Source organism: Lynx canadensis, chromosome F2 (assembly GCF_007474595.2).
Source record: "Lynx canadensis isolate LIC74 chromosome F2, mLynCan4.pri.v2, whole genome shotgun sequence".
NCBI classification, from domain to species: Eukaryota; Metazoa; Chordata; class Mammalia; order Carnivora; family Felidae; genus Lynx; species Lynx canadensis.
Window position 1 is genome coordinate 30,292,496 of NC_044320.2, and position 22,024 is coordinate 30,314,519.

Consider the following 22,024-nt stretch of genomic DNA (forward strand, 5'->3'; position numbering starts at 1 on the left):
CCAGAATTCCTAGACAGAGTAATTAGGCAAGGGAAAATAAAAGGGATATAAATCAGAAAAAAGAAGTAAAACTATGTTCGCTGATGACATTATCTTGTGTATATAAAATCCAAGATTCCATCCCCAAACTGTTATACCTAGTAAATGACTTTAGTAAAGTTGCAGGATACAGAATCAATGTACAAAAGTAAGTTGCGTTTTTGTACACTAGCAATGACCTATTGAAAAAAAAAAGAGTCCTATTTAAATAACATCAAAAGATAAATGTATTTAACCAAGGAAGTGAGTGATTTATATGCCAGAAACTATAAGATTCTGACGAAAGAGACAAATCAAAAGATATCTGATGTTCAGGGATCAGAAAAGTTACTATTGTTAAAATATCTATATTACCCAGAGCCATCTATAGGATTCAGTGCAATCTCTCTCCCAGAGTGGATTGATAAAATTTGATCTTACCTCCCACAAATGTTTTTAATGGGATATGGTAAATTTATTCATCTGGAAATTTAACTTCTTTCCCCTTTTAAGACCTCCATATTTGTAACCATGATTTTGAATTCAACTGATTGAAAATAACTTTCACACCAGAGCAAAACTATAAAGAACATTTGTATTAAAAGCAATTTACCTCTAAAAAAATTTCTAATGGCATTTTTCACAGAAATATAAAAATTTCTATTTCACAGATATAGAAAAATTTTTGTGGAACCATAAAAGACCCTGAATAGCTAAAGCATCTTGAGAAAGAAAAAAAGTTGGAGGCATCACACTTACTCATTTTAAGCCATATTACAAAGCTGTTGTAATCAAGACAATACTGGCATAAAAACAAACACCTAGAATAATGGAACAGAATTGAGATCCCAGAAATAAACACATGTATATATGGTCAACTTATATTTGACAAGGGAGCCAAGAATACAAAGGATAGTCTCTTTGATAAATGGTGTTAGGAAAACTGGATATCCACATGCAAAAGAATGAATTTAAGCTCCTATTATACATCACTAAAAATTAACTCAAAATGGATTAAAGATTGAAACATAAGGTCTGAAACCATAAAATTCTTAGAAGAAAAAATAGGGGAAAAACCCCATTGTACTTTATTTATTTATTTATTTATTTATTTAATTTTATTTTTTTTTAATGTTTATTTATTCTTGAGACAGAGACAGAGTGTGAACAGGGGAGGAGCAGAGAGAGAGAGAGAGAGAGAGAGAGAGGGAGACACAGAATCCAAAACAGGCTCCAGGCTCTGAGCTGTCTGCACAGAGCCCGATGCGGGGCTCGAACCCACGAACTGTGAGATCATGACCTGAGCCGAAGTCAGACACTTAACCGACTGAGCCACCCAGGCGCCCCCATTGTACATTTAAACTAGACCTATAGATGAATTATTTCATTGCTTTTTATCTACTCTATATTTTAACATATTGCACTTAATTTTTAATGTGTACAGTTACATGTATACCAATTTTAACTGATAATATATAAAATTCTTCCAAAGTAGCATATGAGTAAAGAACTCTTCATCTGCTTGACACCATACATTTAGATAAGCTTAATGATTAAATTCCTACCTCAAATAAAACCTTGCTGGCACTAGGGAATGTTCATTACTCAATGGAAAAGCCACAGTGTTTCAGTCAATCAGTGTGGTCAACTTGTGAAATGCTCAATTTGTGGTGTTATATGGAATGAAATTGAAAAAAGATTTATGCACAGATATTTTCTTTTTACTTTAACTTTTTTTTATTGTCACAGTTTGACACAGAATACATTCACTTTTTGCTACTAGAACGTTAATTTTCTGTCTTTATCTTGTGAAGAGATCTAGGAAAGTTAGTATGAGGAAGAAATTAGGAATCAAGGTTATTAAACATGTCAGTGGCTTCTGGATTTCTGTGCACTCCAGATACAGAATGAGTTATACAGGAATTAGTTTACCTCACTTGAATCTAATGTTACCAGATAAGTAGCTAATACATTTTTGCCTTCAGAGAATCCCTTCTCTTTGCATTTTTTTTTTTTTATTCCTTTGGTAATGGGAGTGTGGCCAGATACATTTTAGCCATAGTAGAAACCATAGCCCGTCTTCTATTTGGTTCTCTTCCTCAGCCTTCAAAAACCTTGGATTTCCCATCCTAAATAACCCCTTGCTATCCGCTTCCATCTCTCTCTTGGAACAGCAGTCTCTAGTGGAGCCTTCACTTCTGCCTCTTGACTTACTCCTGCCAGTCTGGTCTCTGCTCTGTCAGCATTACTGAACTCCTCTTTGACGTCATTGATGATATCCTAATATCCAAATTGAAAAGCCACTTTCTTTTAGTTTGTTAAATAAAAATTGTATTTAAGGTGTATAACCTGATGTGATATGCATATACATGATGAAATGGTTACCACAGTCAAGCTAATTTACATAACTTCTCACATAGCTACATATGTGTGTGTGTGTGTGTGTGTGTGTGTGTGTGTGTGTTCAATGAGAGCACCTGAAGTCTCTCTCAGCAAATTTCCAGTATTCAATACAATGTTAACTATAGTCATCATACTTGTACCTTAACTTTAATGCTTAGAACAAAATGATGTATGATCCAAATGTTGCCATTTTGTTTTTGTAACATCTCTATTGCAGACTTCCTAGAGGATTATGTTTTTAGAGACTTTATCATTAGTCTCTTTGGTGTTTGTATAATGGAAATCCTTAAAATAGGATTTATGACAAAGTTATCCTTATATCAGCTTATAAGTTCTAACAGGTAGTGTTACAGTAAAGCTTTGAAAATCCTATCCTGTCATAAATAAAATGCTTCCCTGTCATTTGGGTGACTTTAGGGATTGATATCTAAATGAGGAGGTATTTATGAAATGGTATCCTAGACCAATTTGTCTTTGAGTTAAATAGAATCCATGATATTTTTTTTTCTCCCTCCCTCCTACCATACAACTTCCTCTCATCTGGACTTGTTTCTTTCCATATTTTGTTTGTAAATACAGGAACTGGGAAAGAGTTCTTAAGTCATGCTTTGCCCTTAGTTAATAGGAATTATTTTTCCATATTTCATGGCATAAAACCTGTACCCTTAAAGGAACTTTGCTGTTCAAGCAAAAAATGTTTTGTCAGAGCCAGAAAAATAGCACTGATTAGTTATGACTCCAAGCCATAAACTTTTACCATAGAGATTTTGCAACTCTTTTTGAGTTTACTGTTTTTAATTCCCCAGAAGTTTTAATCTTTTATTTAATGTGTAATTTGGCCATAATCCTTACAAAATAGAATTTTAAATGCTCCATGATGCACACAAATATATTTAAGTAAACTGTCTTCTCAACCAGTATACCCAGGTATAGTTTATGGAGGGATATGTTTTAGGTACATGTGCACTTACAATTTTTTTTTTTTTTTTTACAATTTATTTGTTTTTGAGAGACAGAGCACAGCGAGGGATGGGCAGAGAAAGAAGGAGACACAGAATCCAAAGCAGGCTCCAGGCTCTGAGCTGTCAGCACAGAGCCCGATGCGGGGCTTGAACTCACAAACTGTGAGATCATGACCTGAGTCAAAGTCAGATGCTCAACCCACTGAGCCACCCAGGCACCCCACACGTGCACTTATAAAGATGCATACACATGCATCCCTCAGAGAAATTGTGCACAGTAATTTTTAGGATGGACTACTTCATTGCTATTGAAATTGTCAGTGACCTAGAATTTCAGATTAAATTGAAGGGTCATGAAAATATAGCTGCAGTTGTCTTTAAAACAACTTGATTAATGCTATAATTAATGTAGTTTTTAAGAAAACATGTAAATCATGAGCCCTGGGCATTATTTTGGTGAGATTTAGAATTTTTTTATAGTAAGATGTGGAAAATGCCTACTTTAAGGCAATTTAAAATACTTTATGAAGTGTTAAGTGTATCAAAATATAAGTATTAATCCTTATATTTATTACCCATGCATTTTGTCAGTTTGGTATTAGAATCAAACTGATTAGAAGTGATTTCCATAAATGTCTTGTCTTCTGACTGAATTCTGTACTACTGTAAAAAAAAATGCAAACCTAATTTTTGAAAATGGTAAAGCAGGAAAGCTTTCTATTCTCAATAACTCAGTCTCCGACTTCCCTGATAAAGGAGTTATTATAACCATGTTATATCTTTGTAGCTGTAACTTTTTTTCATTAGCAACACAATAGTGAAAGGTAGAATACAGTTCTTTTACAAGATGATTTTTTTATATGTGAGCCTTAACATCTTTTTTTCACAGTCTTTCCTTAAAGTCCTTTTTTTTTTTTTTTTTTAAACCTACTTCATTTTTGGTCCCTCATTTGGACAGCCTGGCTTAAATGATTGAAAGCCAAATGAGGATGCAGTATCTGAGTATAGTAAATGTGCACAGCACTTTGCCCACCCTACAGTTTTGGTGGGCATGACTTCAACCGTTAATAGGCATTTTTAACTTTTAACTCAACTGCACTGATGCATTTAGCTCATGTTTAAACACAGGTCCTGAGCCTGCTGCCTTGCTAAGATGGTGAGAATGTTGCCTTTTTTTAACATAAATTCTTAGTGATTTCTCTATATGTTTTTTTTCATGGAACTCCAGGCGATGTCTTTACTATAAACATAGTTGTTTGGAATGTGAATCTCCTCTTGGAGATCTGATTCAGTGATGATTCATTTTAAATTGTTTCCATTAGGTCTTACATCGTTTCATGTTACTTGTAAACTTTTGGTTTCTCATGTTTTCTTTTGACACCTAAGTTAAGTAAAACTGATTAGAGTATAGTGATATAAGCAATGCTTGGGAAATACTATGGATACTTATTGTGTGTATATGTATGTATGTACATGTGCAGTAGCTTCCTTTGATTTTACTTTGTATTCTACGCTTAAAAGTCGATATGCTTCTGGAGAGTAAATTACCATTTTCGGTTGAGGAGAAATAAAGCTAATTTATTAAAGATTAGGATGTTTATAAAAATCCTTACCCATGTTCTGCTCTTTTAATATTTGGCAATCACAGACAAAGATATTAGGATTCAAGATAACTCAGCAAAGTTTTAGACTTCTTGCAACTTTAGAGATTTGATGTCTCTAATAATCATTAGGTGTGTTGAACATGTTATATAGAGTTCCTTGTCCAGTATTTTGCTTCTAATTGAGATCCATCACTGCTGCTTGGGTGGTTGACAAAGATTCTACATTGACCATAACATTTGTTTTGTTTTTATTTGTAGACAGAGACTATTCATTTTGGCAAATACTTGTTTACTTTCCATGTTCTGCAAGAATAACAGCGAAAAAAATGCCCTTTATCATCCTGGTCTTGTATCAAAACAATGATGGGCCCAGCCTTCATTTTATGAATTTGATGGTCCAGGCATTTAACCGTGAATGACCTGTTCATAGGGTTTGTGGGAGCCTCTGATTAAAGGGAAGAATGTTGTAACACTGAGTTTCTTCCTCTCTTACCTCTCAGGGCATCACATTTATATCATACAAAGGTGATGAGAGAGAGATTAGCACAATGGATAAGGAGGGTAAACAAAGGGAACAGACTCCCTGAGTTCAAATCAGAGCTCTGCCATATGCTGGCTCTGTCATCTTAGGTTACCTTACCTTTATGATCTTCTGTTTTCTTTTCTGCATAGTAGGACTAAAGATACTATCTATTTCACAGAGGTATTTTTAGTATGAAATGAGTTGTACATAAAACACTGCCTGGCACATAGTTAACACCTATGTGGTGGTGGTGGTGGTGGTGGTGATTAGCTAACACCTACATGATGATGATTTAATAATTTGGAAGAAGCTCAGACTACCTTTCTGAAAGAAAAAAAGGATTTGTAATATGCTCCCTTCAATACAGCTAATATTTTAATACCTCTCATATTAAATATTTGACACAATATTTGTGTCACCTGGTCTGAAAGGGAATTACTTTCCAATTTTTGAAGTGCCAACTCTATATCTATATACTCTATATATCTATATCTATATAGATATAGATCCTTTAAAGAGAGTCCCCCAACTTGATAATAGTTCAAATTTATTTTTTTAAGTTTATTTTTGAGAGAGAGAGAGAAATGAATGAATGTGGGGGAGAGGCAAAGAGAGAAGGGGGGTAGAGAGAATGAATGAATGAATGAATGAATGAATGAATGAATGAATCACCAGGCAGGCACACTGTCAGCACAGAGCCTGATGTGGGGCTTGAACCCATGAACCATGAGATCGTGACTTGAGCCAAAATCTGACGCTTAACTCACTGAGCCACCCAGGTGCTCCTATAATAGTTTTTTTCAACTGCAATTTTTTTTTTTTTGTCCAACTCTTTAGAATTTCTGCAAACTAATTAGATTGTCTTTCAAAAAACCCAGAATCTTGTTAATTGGGTGAATTGAGACATAGAGTAAAGTAAAGCAAGTTTCTGGTATATAACCACAGGAGAAATGAGTCATCTGTAACATGAGTGATCTACATCTTAGCTTGAGCATAAAGATAAGGGGCCCTTTTCCTGGCTGTGTGCCTTCCTCTTGACACAGGGGCAGCTTGATTTCTGTTGCTTTCTTGGGGCATCATCACAAATGGAACCAAGGGAGGGGAGTCCCAGCACAGAGAAGTTTGTTTCATTTCACAATTTGGAAGCTATTTCTCAGCTCAGTTGGGAAGGAGGTTGTCATTTACTTTGAAGTGCTCTTACATCCTCTTCCAAAGTTCTTTCTCCTGCCCATGTCCTTTTCCTCAGAGTTTTATACTCTCAACTTGTGTATACTCTTAACTTGGTGCTGAATCACCTCTTGAAGCTTAAAAACAATTCTGGATTTTCTGTCCTGAAGGTTTCAGTCAGGAGTCAGTGGATGGCTAGGGAACCTATATTTAAAAAAGCCTCCCTGGAGGATTCTATGTCTGGCCCGTGAACTGGCTTTTGGAACCACAGGTCTAAACTTCCAGTTCTCAGCTGGAAGAGAAACATCCTGTGTTTTCTTCCCTTGGGCTTTACCATGGGCACACTGTTGATACTGAGCTGGAAATGCTAAATGTGTTGCTTGACCTCAGGAAACTGAGGCTTTGAATGCCTTAACCCCAGGGAAGAATTAAAATGAGAAGTATACATTGTAGGGCCAGGCCCATGGGGAAACTAATGTGGCCCAAGGGAACCCTGATATACTGGGGGACTGGTTGGGAAGATTGATGCTTTTTTTCATCCTAGTATTTACTTATTAATTTGTTTGTTCAGCAGCCATTTAAATGATTATGAGATCAAAGACATTTTGCTGGGCACAAGGGATGCAAATAGTATAGTGGAAAGAATACAGGTTTTAGAATCAGCCAGATGTTGGTTTGAATCCTTGCCGAGCTATGTGATTTTGAGCTATTAACTTCTCTAAACTTATTTCCTCATTGGCAAAATGGAAATAATGCCTACCTTGCAGGCTGTCATAAGGATTATAAATAATACGCATGAGGCATCTCACATAAGTTAGCATTTATGTGGCAGGTATAGTGTCTGGAACTGTACACACATTTTCTTTGCCCCTCATAGGTGGTACTATTGATATCAATTTAGAAATGAGTAAACTAAGCCTTTGAAACAGTAACTGCTCCAAGATCACTAGCTTCTGAGAGGAAGAGCTCTGCTTTGAATCCAGGGCTGTCTGACCCCCAATCTGATGTCCTAACCATGTATCCTAGATGCCTGCTCAGTCTAGTGTCATGTGACTCCCCCCACTCCAGACTAGACCTAGGTGTGATCCATCCATGGGCTGGCCAGGCATCGATGACTCTGTGGCAAGGCGTATTGATTCCCTCTCTGGGGACTATGCAATCAAAACTAGAGACTGAGGTTGTTACAAAGCTTAAAGGTCATGGGGTTTACTCAGGGCTAGGGTTGCCTTCATAGACCATGTGTAAACTGATGCTGAGGGCAGAAGCCAGGTGGAGTCCAGGAAAAGCAAGAGAGTTCATTTTATGATAGATGATAAAGACCAGGTGGGTTAGGTTCTTTACCACATTCAGTGTGTAGATCTAGCCCATATATCTTTGCTCTAATTCCTCTTACTAGTTGAGATAAGTTTGACTATCGGCAACATGATTTTTAGAAAGACCAGGAGTCTAACCAGGACTCTAGTGGCATTAAAATGTAGCTATGCGTAGTTATTCACATAGTAGCCATGGTATACAGGCAAACAGAATTGCAACAGAAAGTGATAAATTTTTTAACAAGAGAGGTCTAAAGTGCTGAAGGGCACAGAGGAGGGAATGCACTTATGATCCTTCATGGAACATGTGTCTCCTTATGTTCTCCTGTGCTGGCTGTTTTCATGTAAGGCTCACTCCTTAGGTGGAACAGTAGGCTTGGACTGATAGCCCGTTCTTGGACTTACCTAATATGTAGCAGTTACTGATTCATTTTACTTGTAAGTATGTCTTCAAGTTCCAAAGAAATTGTTTGGAATCCAAATTAAATAAATGCTTGCCATATGATGATAGTCCTAAATATAATAGCTTGGACTCCTTTTTTTTTTCTTTAATGGTTATTGATTGAAGACCAAGAAGAGGGTGTTAAATCCTCTTATTCTAATGGAATTATCTTAAAAGGTATCTTCTGGTATAGCATGAAGTCAGCTATGCAGGAACTTGAAACTCTTCTCTGGTTATCCCATTGGTCCTAATCAAATAAAATCAGTTATATCATTTTCTCTGCAAAACTGGATGTTTTTCTGACTTAAGGGTACCAAATGAGCCTTATATTTTTCTGCAAATTTTTAGTGAATTTAGGGTGTATAGCTGTACAACATTCTAGCAGAATGGTTTGAATACTGATTTTTTTCACAATATGCAGTTAACTAAGAAGATGTGTAAAGCGCTTACAGTGCATGGTCCATATTAGGAATGACCACCATCTCATTTGCCCTACCCAGGAAACATATAGATTGCACCTTGCTAAAAGAATAAGCATTGAATCAATGCAGTATACATTTACAGAAAGTCTTAGGTTACAGATGCTATTTATGCAATTCATAAGGGGTTTTCAGTTATGAAGAGGGTCAGAGAAATATTAGTTGTCTTCTAAGACTTTTCTCTTGGAAAAAAAAAATCTAAACTATGTCCTTAGCCAGTAATCTTTAAAGCTGTTAAAGAATATGAAACCTGCTTCCCAGTCTAGCACAGCTGCTAAGAAGCTATAGGAGCTTGGTTAGGATGCTCTAGTTTTTCTGTGCCTCATTTGCTTCATATCTTAACACTTGGCAGAGTTGGACTAGAGCAGGGGGTGGAACATATCTGCTATACTCTGTCTCTCTACCTTCCCAATTTGGCCAAATGATCAGCATCCTGGGAGGCCAACTTGATGACAGCCCTTTGTCCTCAATCAGCACCTGACAATCAGCTCTTATACTTTTCTTAAATCTGTGTGCACCCCCTGGACCAGAAGATAATGAAGATAATTTTTAGTTTTTTTTTTTTTTAAATTTTTTTTTTCAACGTTTATTTTTATTTTTGGGACAGAGAGAGACAGAGCATGAACGGGGGAGGGGCAGAGAGAGAGGGAGACACAGAATCGGAAACAGGCTCCAGGCTCCGAGCCATCAGCCCAGAGCCTGACGCGGGGCTCGAACTCACGGACCGCGAGATCGTGACCTGGCTGAAGTCGGACGCTTAACCGACTGCGCCACCCAGGCGCCCCGATAATTTTTAGTTTTACAACTCTATTCTTATAAATAAGAGATCCAAGAAAAGGACATGTTCTTTACAGATATTTTATATTAACTGCCCCATAAGAAAACGGCAACCTGGATGTGTGAATAATGCTTTTTCCCTAAATCACCATTTGAAAAGCAAATTCATTTGACTTTTCTTCTCTCATTAGCTCCCTTGACCCTCAAACATCTTTTTAAAGGATTACAGTTACACTTTTCCTTGTGCTGCACTTGGACCTTGCTATGTATCCTTTAGTCCACTATAGAGCTTTAAAGAAAAAAAAAAAAAAAGCCTCCAACTGGGGTTAAAAGAAAGTGTTTAAGAAGTTAGAGCTCCAAAGCTCCCCGGCCTGCACACTTTTTATACCAGAGATACTAGTAAAAGTGAATTGTTGCCCCCTTGTGGTATTTTTTCACACAAGTGAAATTGTAGAGTATAATTTTAATCTCTGCCACCTTGAAACTGTCTTTGCGATGAACTTAGTTATTATGAAAAAAAATTAGGTATTTTTGAAACCACCTCTCCTTGTTTATTTATTCTCATCTGTCTTAAACTTTATAGGATCTTGTCTTTGATATTTTTTGAAATACCAGATATCTAAGAGCTTAAGTCAAATGGATGACCAAAATTATATGGAAGAAACCCAAATATCATTCAAATTACTTTTCTGTAGTCCTTGGCACTTCAAATGAGTTTGTAGGGTCTTGGGAATATCTTATTGCCCCTTTTATAAGTCATGTTATATACCTGAAGATATTCTTCAGAGCTATAAAATAGGGAAAATTTGAAATACCATGTCCGGGAATGCTTAGTTGTGATATAGTTAATTCATAAGGGTTCAGGTGATCTTTAGGATTAGATTTTCTTCCATTTTCATTATATGGAATATGAAACAAGATTTTAAAACCAAATGCGGCTTCCTTTCAACAAAATAGACTTCATGCCCAATAAAATGCTTCATAGGAAGAGTGTAGAGGTTTTATGGACAAAGAAATCCATTTCATACTATTCCTTTTTACAATAAAAACGTGGCAAACGCTTAAAAATAGAACAGTAAAACAGTCATAATTGGCTTATTGATTTTTTAAATGAATTATCATAAATATATATAGGAATTCTAAATGATTTTCATGTTTGATTAGAGAAGTCCATTCTGTCAACCATTTTCTATTTTGGATGATTGTCCCTCTCCACTAATAACCTTGAAAGTGAACAACTACTTGCAAGCTATCTGAAGATGATGGGTAGGTTTTTGAAGCACCTGCTCTTTTATAAAGATGAAATGACTAAGTGACTACTTGGCAGATTTCCACATTATGTCTTGAAACTGAAGATGCCCAGTGAAATCTCCTTAGTATGTAACTTGTTATTTTTCAACACTGCAAAACTTGTTGGTTTGTTTCTGGATTATTTTGCTCTCAAAGAAAATTTGATCACAGTCAGGAAATAGTCATTGAAGGATTTGCCAGTCCTTTCCAAAGACATTTGTCTGTGCAATATTTTTAGTGTAAGAGAGGTTATTTCTTAAAAAGCAGATAAATGTCACTAAAAACACGAATTAAAGAATTTTGTACTATGAATAAGGAGACAGAGTGGATTCATTTGCTTTACTTATTCAAGGTGTTGCCTTGGAGTCTCAGCTAATGTAAAAATAACCATTAATATGTTATTCAGAAGTATTATAGACAGTGAAACATTTTGATCTCAGGCTATGTAGGACATGCTGTGGTAGATCCCAGTAATGCTCATCATATTTGCCTACTTGAACGCCTTTCTAGATTAAAGCAGCTTTGTGAACTAATGTCCATCCTTAATGCCAGAAGTGTTTAGGTAGTCCAGGAATTGTTAAGCTTTTATATCTTATATCCAATTAGGATTGATCATTCCACTAAAAAGTCTGCTTACCACCAGAGGAGGAATGTTTTGTATTATATCCTTTTCCTTATAATCTATTTATGATAAATTTTAGGGACATGCAGCTTCCCTTGGGAGCAAATTTAATTGCTGTCGCCTTAAGATACAAAATACTTCATAGTTGAAAACACATTTCAGTAATCATAAAGAGAGGTCATGAAAAATTGGGTAGTAGGAAATTTCCATAACTTAAGATATTTTTTTTAGAATTTTATAGTAAATATCTTTATGCATAATCTCTGTCCAAGTTTAGGTTATTTTCCTAGGACAGATTCCTAAATTTGGATAAAAAGTTATGAATATTTTAATGCTTTTGTATGCATTGCCAGATGGCTTTTAGAAAGACTGTATCAATTTTATATTCTCATAATGCATCCTGATGCCTGTCTCTCTACATTCTCACGTGAATCTTGGCAGTAGCAACTCATTTGGCATTTTTAATTGTGAAATTTGGTTACTATATTAGCTGTTTTTATTTCCCTTATGGATTATATTTAAGTCTTTTGTATATTTTTATATGAGCTTTTAAAATATTTAGGAGCCAAACTGGCATTTTCCCAGAGAATCATCAATCACCCTTAAATAAATAAATCTCTGTTGCTACTCACTCTTGGGCAAACTCAAGTTGCCCATGTGAGAAAAAGAAATTGCTCAATTGTTATTCATTGTCTACAACTCAGTCCTTGTGAAGATGTGGAAGCAACTTTCTCTGTTCTAACTTGCATGTGTCTTCTGAAGTACAACAAGATCCCCCAGTGTGGTGCTTACCTGACCTTTTTGTCCCTCTTGAGCTGCTTTGAAGAATGACAAGATCTCTGAGATGATCCCCAAGTCCCCCTGGTGAATTTCATAAATACAATGAAGCCCAGGTTTCAAGTTAGCATCACAAAATTGTCATTAAAATTTAATAGGAATTCGTCCTGGTTTCAGATGATCACTTTTGTCACAATTATGGATCTAAGAGTAGAAATACATTTGTCATAATTGTTACTTACTTTCCTGTGTGTGTGTGTGTGTGTAGAGATAAAAGGGGAGATTTTTGTTATTTTTTTCATAGTCAAAGCTACTGAATTTTTTCTTCACTTTTCTTTCATTGCATTACAATTAGAAAGTCTTCCTCAAAACACTTAATCACCTTTATGGAAATCCCAGGCAACCTTTGTAGCCTTCCTGGGGATGTACAAGAATCATTGTTCCAGTTAGGAAAAACTATTGCCTAAACCTGGTGAAGGAAAAACCTTTTGAAGACCTTCCTCAACTTTGGGGTTTATGAAGGAATGAAATTCATGTCTGCCAGGCAGTGGAGTCAGTATTTTCACAGCTTCATGCAATTTGTGAGTCTGCCTGATATCTTGGTTGAAAAGAATCTACCCTATTTCTGATTCTAATAGCAGTAATCTACAGCTGGACGTTAGGAGTATTTCCATAAGGGGCTGTTCACCTTTCTCTGTAGAAGAGTCGATAGGTTATCCTGTTGGACCATTTCCACATGTGTGCAAGTCAACGTAATTATGTTGGTTAGAGCGTGGTTTTGATGGTATTGTTCTAACTTCATTTTGATGATGATCTTGTGATATTTTAGACAACTCTATGATGAAAGAGGATCATGGCATCTTCATTCTGTAAATGTAAAAACTGGGAGTCACAAGTGTGATGCTCTCTCAGTTACAGACCATACTTACCTACCAGCTCTTCTTCGTTCTGCCTTTCTGTATTAAACCCCATTGCTTTCCTTAACAACTAAAATATCTAGCCAGTCTTCTGCATCTGTAAGACAGGGCTGAAGAGATTCAATGGATAGTGATTTATCAAGGCCACTGTATTTTTATTTATTTTTTATTTTTTATTTTTTTATTCTCTAGTTAGCATACCATGTAATCTTGGCTTCAGGAGTAGAACTCAGTGATTCATTTCTTATATATGACAACCGGTGCTCATCCTGAAAAGTGCCCTCCTTAATTTCCATCACCCATTTAACCCACCTCCATAAACCCTCAGGTCTATGTATTTAAAAGTCTCTTATGGTTTGCCTCTCTGTTTTTATCTTATTTTTCCTTCTCTTCCCCTATGTTCATCTGTTAAGTTTCTCAAGTTCTACATATGAGTGAAATCATGTGATATCTGTCTTTCTCTAACTTATTTCACTTAGCATAATACCCTCCAGTTCCATCCATGTTGTTGCAAATGGCAAGATTTCATTATTTTTCATTGCCAAGTAGTATTCCATTGTGTGTGTGTATACACACACACACCACCCCACATCTTCTTAATCCATTCATCAGTTGATGGATATTTGGGCTCTTTCTATACTTTGGCTATTGTTGATAGACTGCTATAAACATGAGGGTTCATGTGCCTCTTCAGATCAGCACTTTTCTATCCTTTGGATAAATTCCTAGTAGTGCAATTTGATGGGTCATAAGGTAGTTGTATTTTTAATTTTTTGAGGAACCTTCACACTGATTTCTGGAGTGGCTGCACCAGTTTTGCATTCCCACCAACAGTGCAAGAGGCTTCCCCTTTCTCCACAGCCTCACCTGAGTTGTTAATTTTAGCCATTCTGACAGGTGTGAAGTGGTCTCTCATGTGGTTTTGATTTGTATTTACCTGATAAGCGATTTTGAGTATCTTCATGTGTCTGTTTAAGGCCACTGTATTCTTAAAGCACTCAGGACAAAGATATGCAGAATTTGTCATTAGAGCTGGACATACCTGGAGGTTGACAATCTCCTCATAAAACTCTAACCTTTTTGTGCTGATCTTGGGCAGTGTATTTTCCAGGTGGTTGTTCATGAACTAAAAAGACAGTTAAATGCATGAGTTGAATTTGGGTGACTGGCATCATACTTGCCTTTAGATGCTTCCTGTACAGGGTGAACGTGCTTAAGCATGTAAACTAATTTGAAAGTGTACAAGGCATTCTCCAAGTCTAAAAAGGAGGAAATATAAATTAGCATGCTTTTATGTCCAATATAACTTATTTTCAAATATATAGATAAAAACAGGGATATATATTTTCAGTTAGCTTTAGTCTTACCACTTAGAGTTCAGAAGAAAATATATACAAGACCTTTTTTATACCTTAGGTTAGGTTATATTTTAATGTTTTTTTTTTATTCGAGTTCGACTTTAAGTCAAAACAGCCTACTTTGGACCACAAAATATTTTCAGTTAATTTAGGCCTATTCGTGGTCAAATCTTGGCTAACCATCTTAATTCTTTGGTATTTGCGATATATCCTACATGAGAAATGGGGCTGACCAAAAAGAAAACCAAGCAATGAACCAAAAGCACAGAGGTGTCATTCAAAAGAGACTTTTGAGGAAAATTTTTAGGGTTGTAACTAGGTCTCCCAAAACATCTTTATTTGGAACCAGTACTATATAACTTATCGCCAATGGAATAATTGTGCAATTTGAAAACTTATATAAGTTTTCAGAAGCATTGCTGAAATTTTGGCCACGCTATGAACTATTTTATGCAAATAGTGAGTTAACTTTCCTATTACACAATGTTTATATCAGCCAGCAAACCCAAAGACCATTCAATATTGACAATTACATCAGAATGATTTATTAGGTAAGTGGCATGAAATTGACCCTCTTTTAAAATAAGAATTACCAGTCATTCAGTATAGATCTTCTGTTAGTGAAAGCAGTACACATTTTTCATATGAAAAATTAAAATGGTGAATGTGAAAAGATTTAACAAATACTCAATATATTTTTATCTTAACACATTTAAAAATCTAGTAAAATTATTTTTCCATGTACTCAATTTCAATTTGCCTTTAAAAGAAACTCTAGGCTTTAAATAAATCAAATATGAGCTCATTTTTACAATGTAGTCAGCAATGATTTTAACTAAGGTTTTTGTTTAGAAAAAATAATTGATGCTTCTTTTTAAATATATAATTTTATGTTAAGTATTTAATCTCTCTGACCTCATTAGGTGTGTCTCATCATTAGATATAATGTTACTAAAGTAGTTGTAACTTTACAGCTTCTTTGATTAATGATGGTTTGGACTAAGGTTTCCCTGGGTAGGATTAACTATGTTTAAAGATGGCAAGCTGCCATTATAACATTAATGCCAGAATTTAATAAGAACCAGAAAATAACTTCAAGGACTTTAATAATTTAATGTGAGGGCATGATCATATTCTGATTATTTTACTGTAGTGTCCTATTAAAAATAAGTTATTCTTTATGTTGTGATAAAGTTTTACTCCACACACACCGAATATCAACTATGTGCCAGTCATGTGACTGTTTTCCATGCTCAAATAAGATAATATATGAGAAACATCTCCCTTATTTAGAAATCTCCTAGCCTTCTGTAATCTAGTGTTACTGATTTTTTTTTTTTTATTTAAAAAAATTTTTTTTTCCAACGTTTATTTATTTTTGGGACAGAGAGACAGAGCATGAACGGGGGAGGGGCAGAGAGAGAGGGAGACACAGAATCGGAAACAGGCTCCAGGCTCTGAGCCATCAGCCCAGAGCCCGACGCAGGGCTCGAACTCACGGACCGCGAGATCGTGACCTGGCTGAAGTCGGACGCGACGCTTAACCGACTGCGCCACCCAGGCGCCCCTAGTGTTACTGATTTCTTAAGGCATGGGTCTATCTCCCTAACTTCTGGCCTATTTCTTTCACATTTCTTACATTAGCTGCCACCTCCATTGTCTAGACTGAACAGCTGACCAGATATGGCCCTGTAATGAAGGGTGGGAAGGTTGGAAAGCATGCATTAGAAGTGAATGTCCTATTTGTGGTACGGATTACTACACAGGAAGAGAAAAGTTTTGCAGGACTATACTGTTAAAACACTAGTCTGTTGAGGGAAAAATCTTTCTGTACTGAGGGTGTATTGTAATGACTTCATTTCTGCAAAATACAGGTACCCTTGATGCTCTTTACTGTTCTAAAACCTCCATGATTCCTAGGTGTTTAGAACCAAAGAGGGAAATGGACCTAACACAAATAAATGCCTGCTATTCTTTGCTCTCACATTCTTAAGTATACATGCTTGCAAAGAAAAGCTGAGACCTTGTAAAAACTATAAACCATGACTACAAGACGTAAGAAGTAAAATACAGCAGAGGCAAAGGGAGACTAGATGCAAAAACTCCTGATGCAGACAAACCTCACCCCTTTAGCTCACAGTCTGGGCTTCCTGGTTGTGAAGGCAAAGAGGAGAAATAGGATTATGTGGTGGGTGATCTTCTGGTTGTAAGACACATGTCATCAGTTTTTCAGACACGAGCATTTTTCTTGTTCACCGTAATAAGAATAACTTATTCCAGGGGATTTGTAGAAGAAGCCATAGCCACATAAGGAGTGATGTCCCCATGAATTTTTATAGAAAAGAAGAAAGTATTTCACCTATGTCATTTCATACACCAGCCTTTGGAGAACAGGGAGGGAATAATGTTAAAAGCAAGACATTTTTTTCTCCCAGGGGGCAGGGAAAAGGGAGTTTGAAACTTCTGGTATATTTACTGTAGATAGATGCTTATTTTCTTTCGCCCCACTGACCTGTGGAGCAGTAGAAAGATGTAAAGATGTCTAGTAAAGGGTAGCATTGTTAGCAGTCGGAGGGGATAAATGGAATTTTTGTGGCAGGATGATATTTGCAAGACTGATCAGGCCGCTGGGAGGTTTTTAAATATGCCAGTTCCCTATAACAGGAAGATCAGTCTCTGTTTTAGACAGCATATCCAATTTAGTAAATTATTATTATTCCGTCAAAATTAATGTGAACAATTTTCTCTTTGAGGCTTTTTCCATAGGTGATGTTTTCCAGATGGGCTTTGTGTAAAACTCTTAATGTTTTGTGTTTTCTTTCCTAGAGAAAGAGCCTTTTCTGACATGTCTTCATTTCTTTCTCTTTCCCTCATTGTAGGAAAGAGAGCCCCAAAGGCAAAGGAGAAGAACAAGAAAAAGAAGAGGAAGCTGATAGAAAGAGCCCAGGAGCAACACAGTGTCTTCCTAGCTACAGACAGAGCTCATCAGTAAAATAGGAGACATGTAGGTTAGATTTTGGGGGATTTTTGTTTTTGCAAAAGTGCACAAAGCTACTCTCCCCGCCTGGACACAAATGCTGCCTTGACCAGTATTTGTTCCCGGTAATGTTGTGAAAGGAGGAGCCACGAGCGTGGTCTCTGTTATTTATGCTTCAATTTGCATCTGGAGACTGTGAAGGCAGGAGCTCACGGCCTGAATCGGTGGAAGAGGGAGTGGGTGGCCAGCATGTGCCTTGGCTCCACATGCACGGAGGGAACGTGGCACCATGGAGAGGCAACGGCCGTGAGGCCCCAGACCACCACTGGAGAACAGACTTGTGCATATTTATGGGAAAGAAGACACTCCGCAGGCAAAGTGCTATTTCACCTGTGACCTTGATTTCTCACGTTGTGTATTTGCAAGGATAAATGTATGTGGATATCTGCTTTTAGCTGGGGGTATGCTCCAGGGATTCCTGCTCAGTATCACATCAGCTCCAACATGTACATAATCTGTGGGGCCATCGATAAACCTCTTACTGTATATTTATGCCTTCTTTCCTGTAACAAGTCATACCTGATTAATATTATGTCACTTTGTTTCTAGATGTTCCTAACCACCGTCCAGTAAATGACTTCTAGTTGTGCGAATTGACGGATGTTTCGTTGCCCCTTGAAATGTAACTTTTCTTGGAGGGCTTATTTCTCATTGTAAGAATAGGATAAGCTAGTTTGTACATAGGCTCAAATGACCAGTGTCAAAGAATCTGAATATCAGTAGAACTTCCCCACTCCAGCTCTCCTCCTACAGATGAAGCAGCATGTGTCAGGCAGAAACTAAAACTCCCTTTATGTCTAAGAGGTGATGACTTTATGAAACACAATTGAAAACGCGAGGAATTACATGCAGTCCCTTCTAGTACTCATCATGCAGCTTCAGAGGCTAGAGAGATTTTCAAACTTTTGTTTCAAGCTTCAATATATATACATATTTATCTAAAGCCATCCCTGACTTACCAGGACAGGGTACCTACCAATATTCTTGGGTCACTGTAGAAATTACCATCGTGAGACCATGCATAGAATTTGAGAAGAAAACAGTATGAATTCCTGTAACTGCTGCTCAGATCTTAACAGGTCTCCTTTGAGCCAGATCCGTATCCTCTCCAAGACAGAAGAACACGATGGAGACTTCCCTGGGGACTTTTGGAGCAGTTGTTTCAAAAACATCATCATACACTTGAGGAAATCAGCTCTCAGAGAGCTTTGAATTGGCTTCTTCTATAAAAGCATCATTATCTTCCTGGCTAATTCAGACGAAAATTAAAGCAAAAAAATGGTTACAGATGTTTAAGGAAAAAAAAAAAGCAAGGTAAAGCATTTTTTCTCACCTTGCATTGGCAAAACTACCTCTTCACCATTTTTGTTTTGAGTCAAAAGCATCTTACCAGTGAGTATCAATGTCCTATACATCATTATGAGAATATTGTTGCTATGAGATAATAAGCCATATATGAATGTTGTACACAACTTTAGGGTTTGCATTTAATCCTAAAGTGCTCACCTCGTTTCATGTCTATTTACACTATATTCCTATTTACTAAGTGGGGAAGGGGCTCCTTTATGTAGTGCTTCATCGTTAATAAGTCAATATCTGTTCTGTTTCTGAGATGTTCTTTTCATGCATTAAAAATCTTCAAAATTATTGTTTGTGGAAGTTTTCTTTAGAGGTACATTTAGAGCAAAAAGAAATACTTTAACAACTCTACCCCTAAATAATGATCCTTACAAAAACACAAATGTTACCAAAAGGAACTAAATAGTTTAGCTATACATTACACTAGAGTGGAATGGAGTGGTTAGGCAGTGTGGCTCTAAAATCTCTACTCCTGAGTTCTAATCTAGACTCTGAGAGTAGCCTGGGGCAAATTATCTCTCCAGGTCTCTGTTCCTCATCTGTGAAATAGAGGTAACAGTAGTTATCTACCTGTAGGCCTATGTTTTGAGGATTAAATTAGGTAAAATGTGTAAAGTATGGTCAGCACAGGGTATATACTAAGTGCTATCCAAGTTACCTGTTATTAATTGCCTCTGTTCTTGGCTAATTATTTCAAAAACACTCATTTCTCTCTATATTTTTGAAAATTTCAGTTCCTTTCTATCTATTGCTTGATGCCTAGGCATCATTTGCCCCAATTTTTATTCTTTTTTTTATTTTTATTTTTTATTAAAAAAATTTTTTTAGACATTTATTATTGAGAGACAGAGACAGACTGTGAGCAGGGGAGGGGCAGAAAGAGAGGGAGACACAGAATCCAAAGCAGGCTCCAGGCTCTGAGCTGTCAGCACAGAGCCGGATGTGGGGCTCGAACTCACGAACCACAAGATCATGACCTGAGCTGATGTCGGACGCTTAACTGACTGAACCACCCAGGCATCCCTGCCCCAATTTTTATTCTTATGGGAATTGATTTACAGCTGATATATAATCTTCCAATTGTAAATAAAAGATTCTTACTACAGTATCATTTATAGCTTTCTGGGAATACAAAGAAAATCTCGTGGTTTTCTGTAAGTAGCTTTACCATTCCTATATTTATATATATAAATATAGACCATATGAAACTGGTTCCCCCCTCCAATATTTTCATGGAGCTTAGCATCTGTAAAAGTAAATGATGGAATCACAACTTTGTCAATTAAGTTTAGGTAGGGAAAATGGGTGAAGGGAGTCAAAAGGTAGAAAGTTACACAACAAAAATGTCATGGGGACGGCAATGTATAACATGGCGACTATAGTTACTAATGCTATTGCATATTTGAAAGTTTCTAAGAGAATCAATCTTAAGTGTTCTTATTACAGAAGTTTGACAGATAAGCACTTAGGAAAAGCCATTTCTATGAATGTCTTTGTTCTTTTTCAAGATGCTAATACCAATAATTGTATGCATGGAATTTTCATGTTTTGCTAGAAACATGTGGAGAAAAGATAGCACTTAGCCTCAAGTGTGTGACTCCTATAAAGGTGATGTGTGATTCCTCCTCCAGCTTCATATTTTTTTCTTTAGAGGAGAGCTGTGAGGAGAAAGAAAAGGGCATCATCTGTTCATGTTAGAGAAGTTTGTGCATAGTAGATATTACTTGATAATATCATTAGACAAGGTAGAATTAGTAACCCTGAGAATGTATATCTTGACCAATCTCATCATCTTCCCTCTTCTTTCAAAAGGAATAACTATTTCACTTATGCATCTGACCCCCTTCCTATTACTTTGGGGGATCTTCAGTATCCACTTCTAGAATTTCTTCAGCCCTTCCTCTTCTCAAGTCACCATTTCATCAAAGTCTTCACGGTCCACATTTCTGAAAACGTTTGTTCATTAATGGCTTGTTCCCTTCTCAGCGATTTCTTCCCACACCACCACACTATCATTGTTCTGACAAAGGGAGCAGTGATGTTCCCCTTGCTAAACACAAGGAGGACATTTGCCTTGATCTTTTTGTATGTGTCCTGTCTGCTCTTTCCACCAAGTTTAACTTTGTTGTGCCCTTTTCTCTAGGAATTTCATTTCTCATTTGGCTTCTATGACAATCTTAACCAGGGCATTGTACTTCTTCTTAGTCTTTTCAAGTTCTTTCTTGGCCTAAATTAAAAACACTGACATTTCATAGGTGAACTTACTGTTTAATCTTTTAGTCTTCTCATTTCCTCATTTTGCTTGGGAAATATGATCTTATGGCTTCACATACCATCTGTATGCTCTTGGTTTCCAAAACACATATTGGTCTCCAGGTCTTCGTTAACAATTTCCAATCCTCAACTAGAGATATTGACTAGGGAGCCCACACTTCCCTCAAGCTCAGTGTATCTAAAACTGAATTTGTTACTACCTCAGTCAGGCTCCAGTCAAGGAAATAAACTAGTCAACGTATCTCAAACAGGGAGTTTAACAGTGATAATTGGTTATACAGGTAATAAAGGAGGTGGGAAGCTGAAGTGGGAATGACAAGACCACCCAAAGATTAATAATAGGAGGAAGCCACTATTACCCCTAGGGCAACCTCTTCCTGATAACAGGAAGAGATCGAGTTTCCAGAATCTAGAAGGCAAGGCCACCCAGCTCAAGCTAGAACTACAGCTGAAGCTAGAGCTGCAAACACAGAAAAAGATGGAATGAAAGACAGAAAGCTTATCTGGTAGGAGGAAGCTAAAATGTAAATCTGGTCACCCTGAGAAATGCTGCCTGAGGCAGAGGAAAAAACACCCTGGATTCTCCTAACCTTCGTACCTCCAGTCTTTTACCCACACCTGCCATTGCCCAAAGCTATCTGGAAACTAGGGAGCCTGAGTAATGTAGTTCTCTGTGACACTGAGTGCAACAGAAGGACATAG

General features: G+C 36.8%; 1 protein-coding gene across 1 annotated transcript in view; it reads left to right on the plus strand.

The window, feature by feature from the left end:
• The window catches only part of RSPO2 (R-spondin 2), a 150,588-nt gene extending 131,252 nt beyond the window's left edge, over positions 1-19,336 (plus strand). Inside the window, exon 5 of the mRNA XM_030304449.1 lies at positions 17,532-19,336. Within this exon, the coding sequence (XP_030160309.1) occupies positions 17,532-17,644 (113 nt within the window). The 3' untranslated portion in view covers positions 17,645-19,336. The remainder of the gene's footprint in view (positions 1-17,531) is intronic.
• The last annotated feature ends 2,688 nt before the right edge of the window (positions 19,337-22,024 follow it).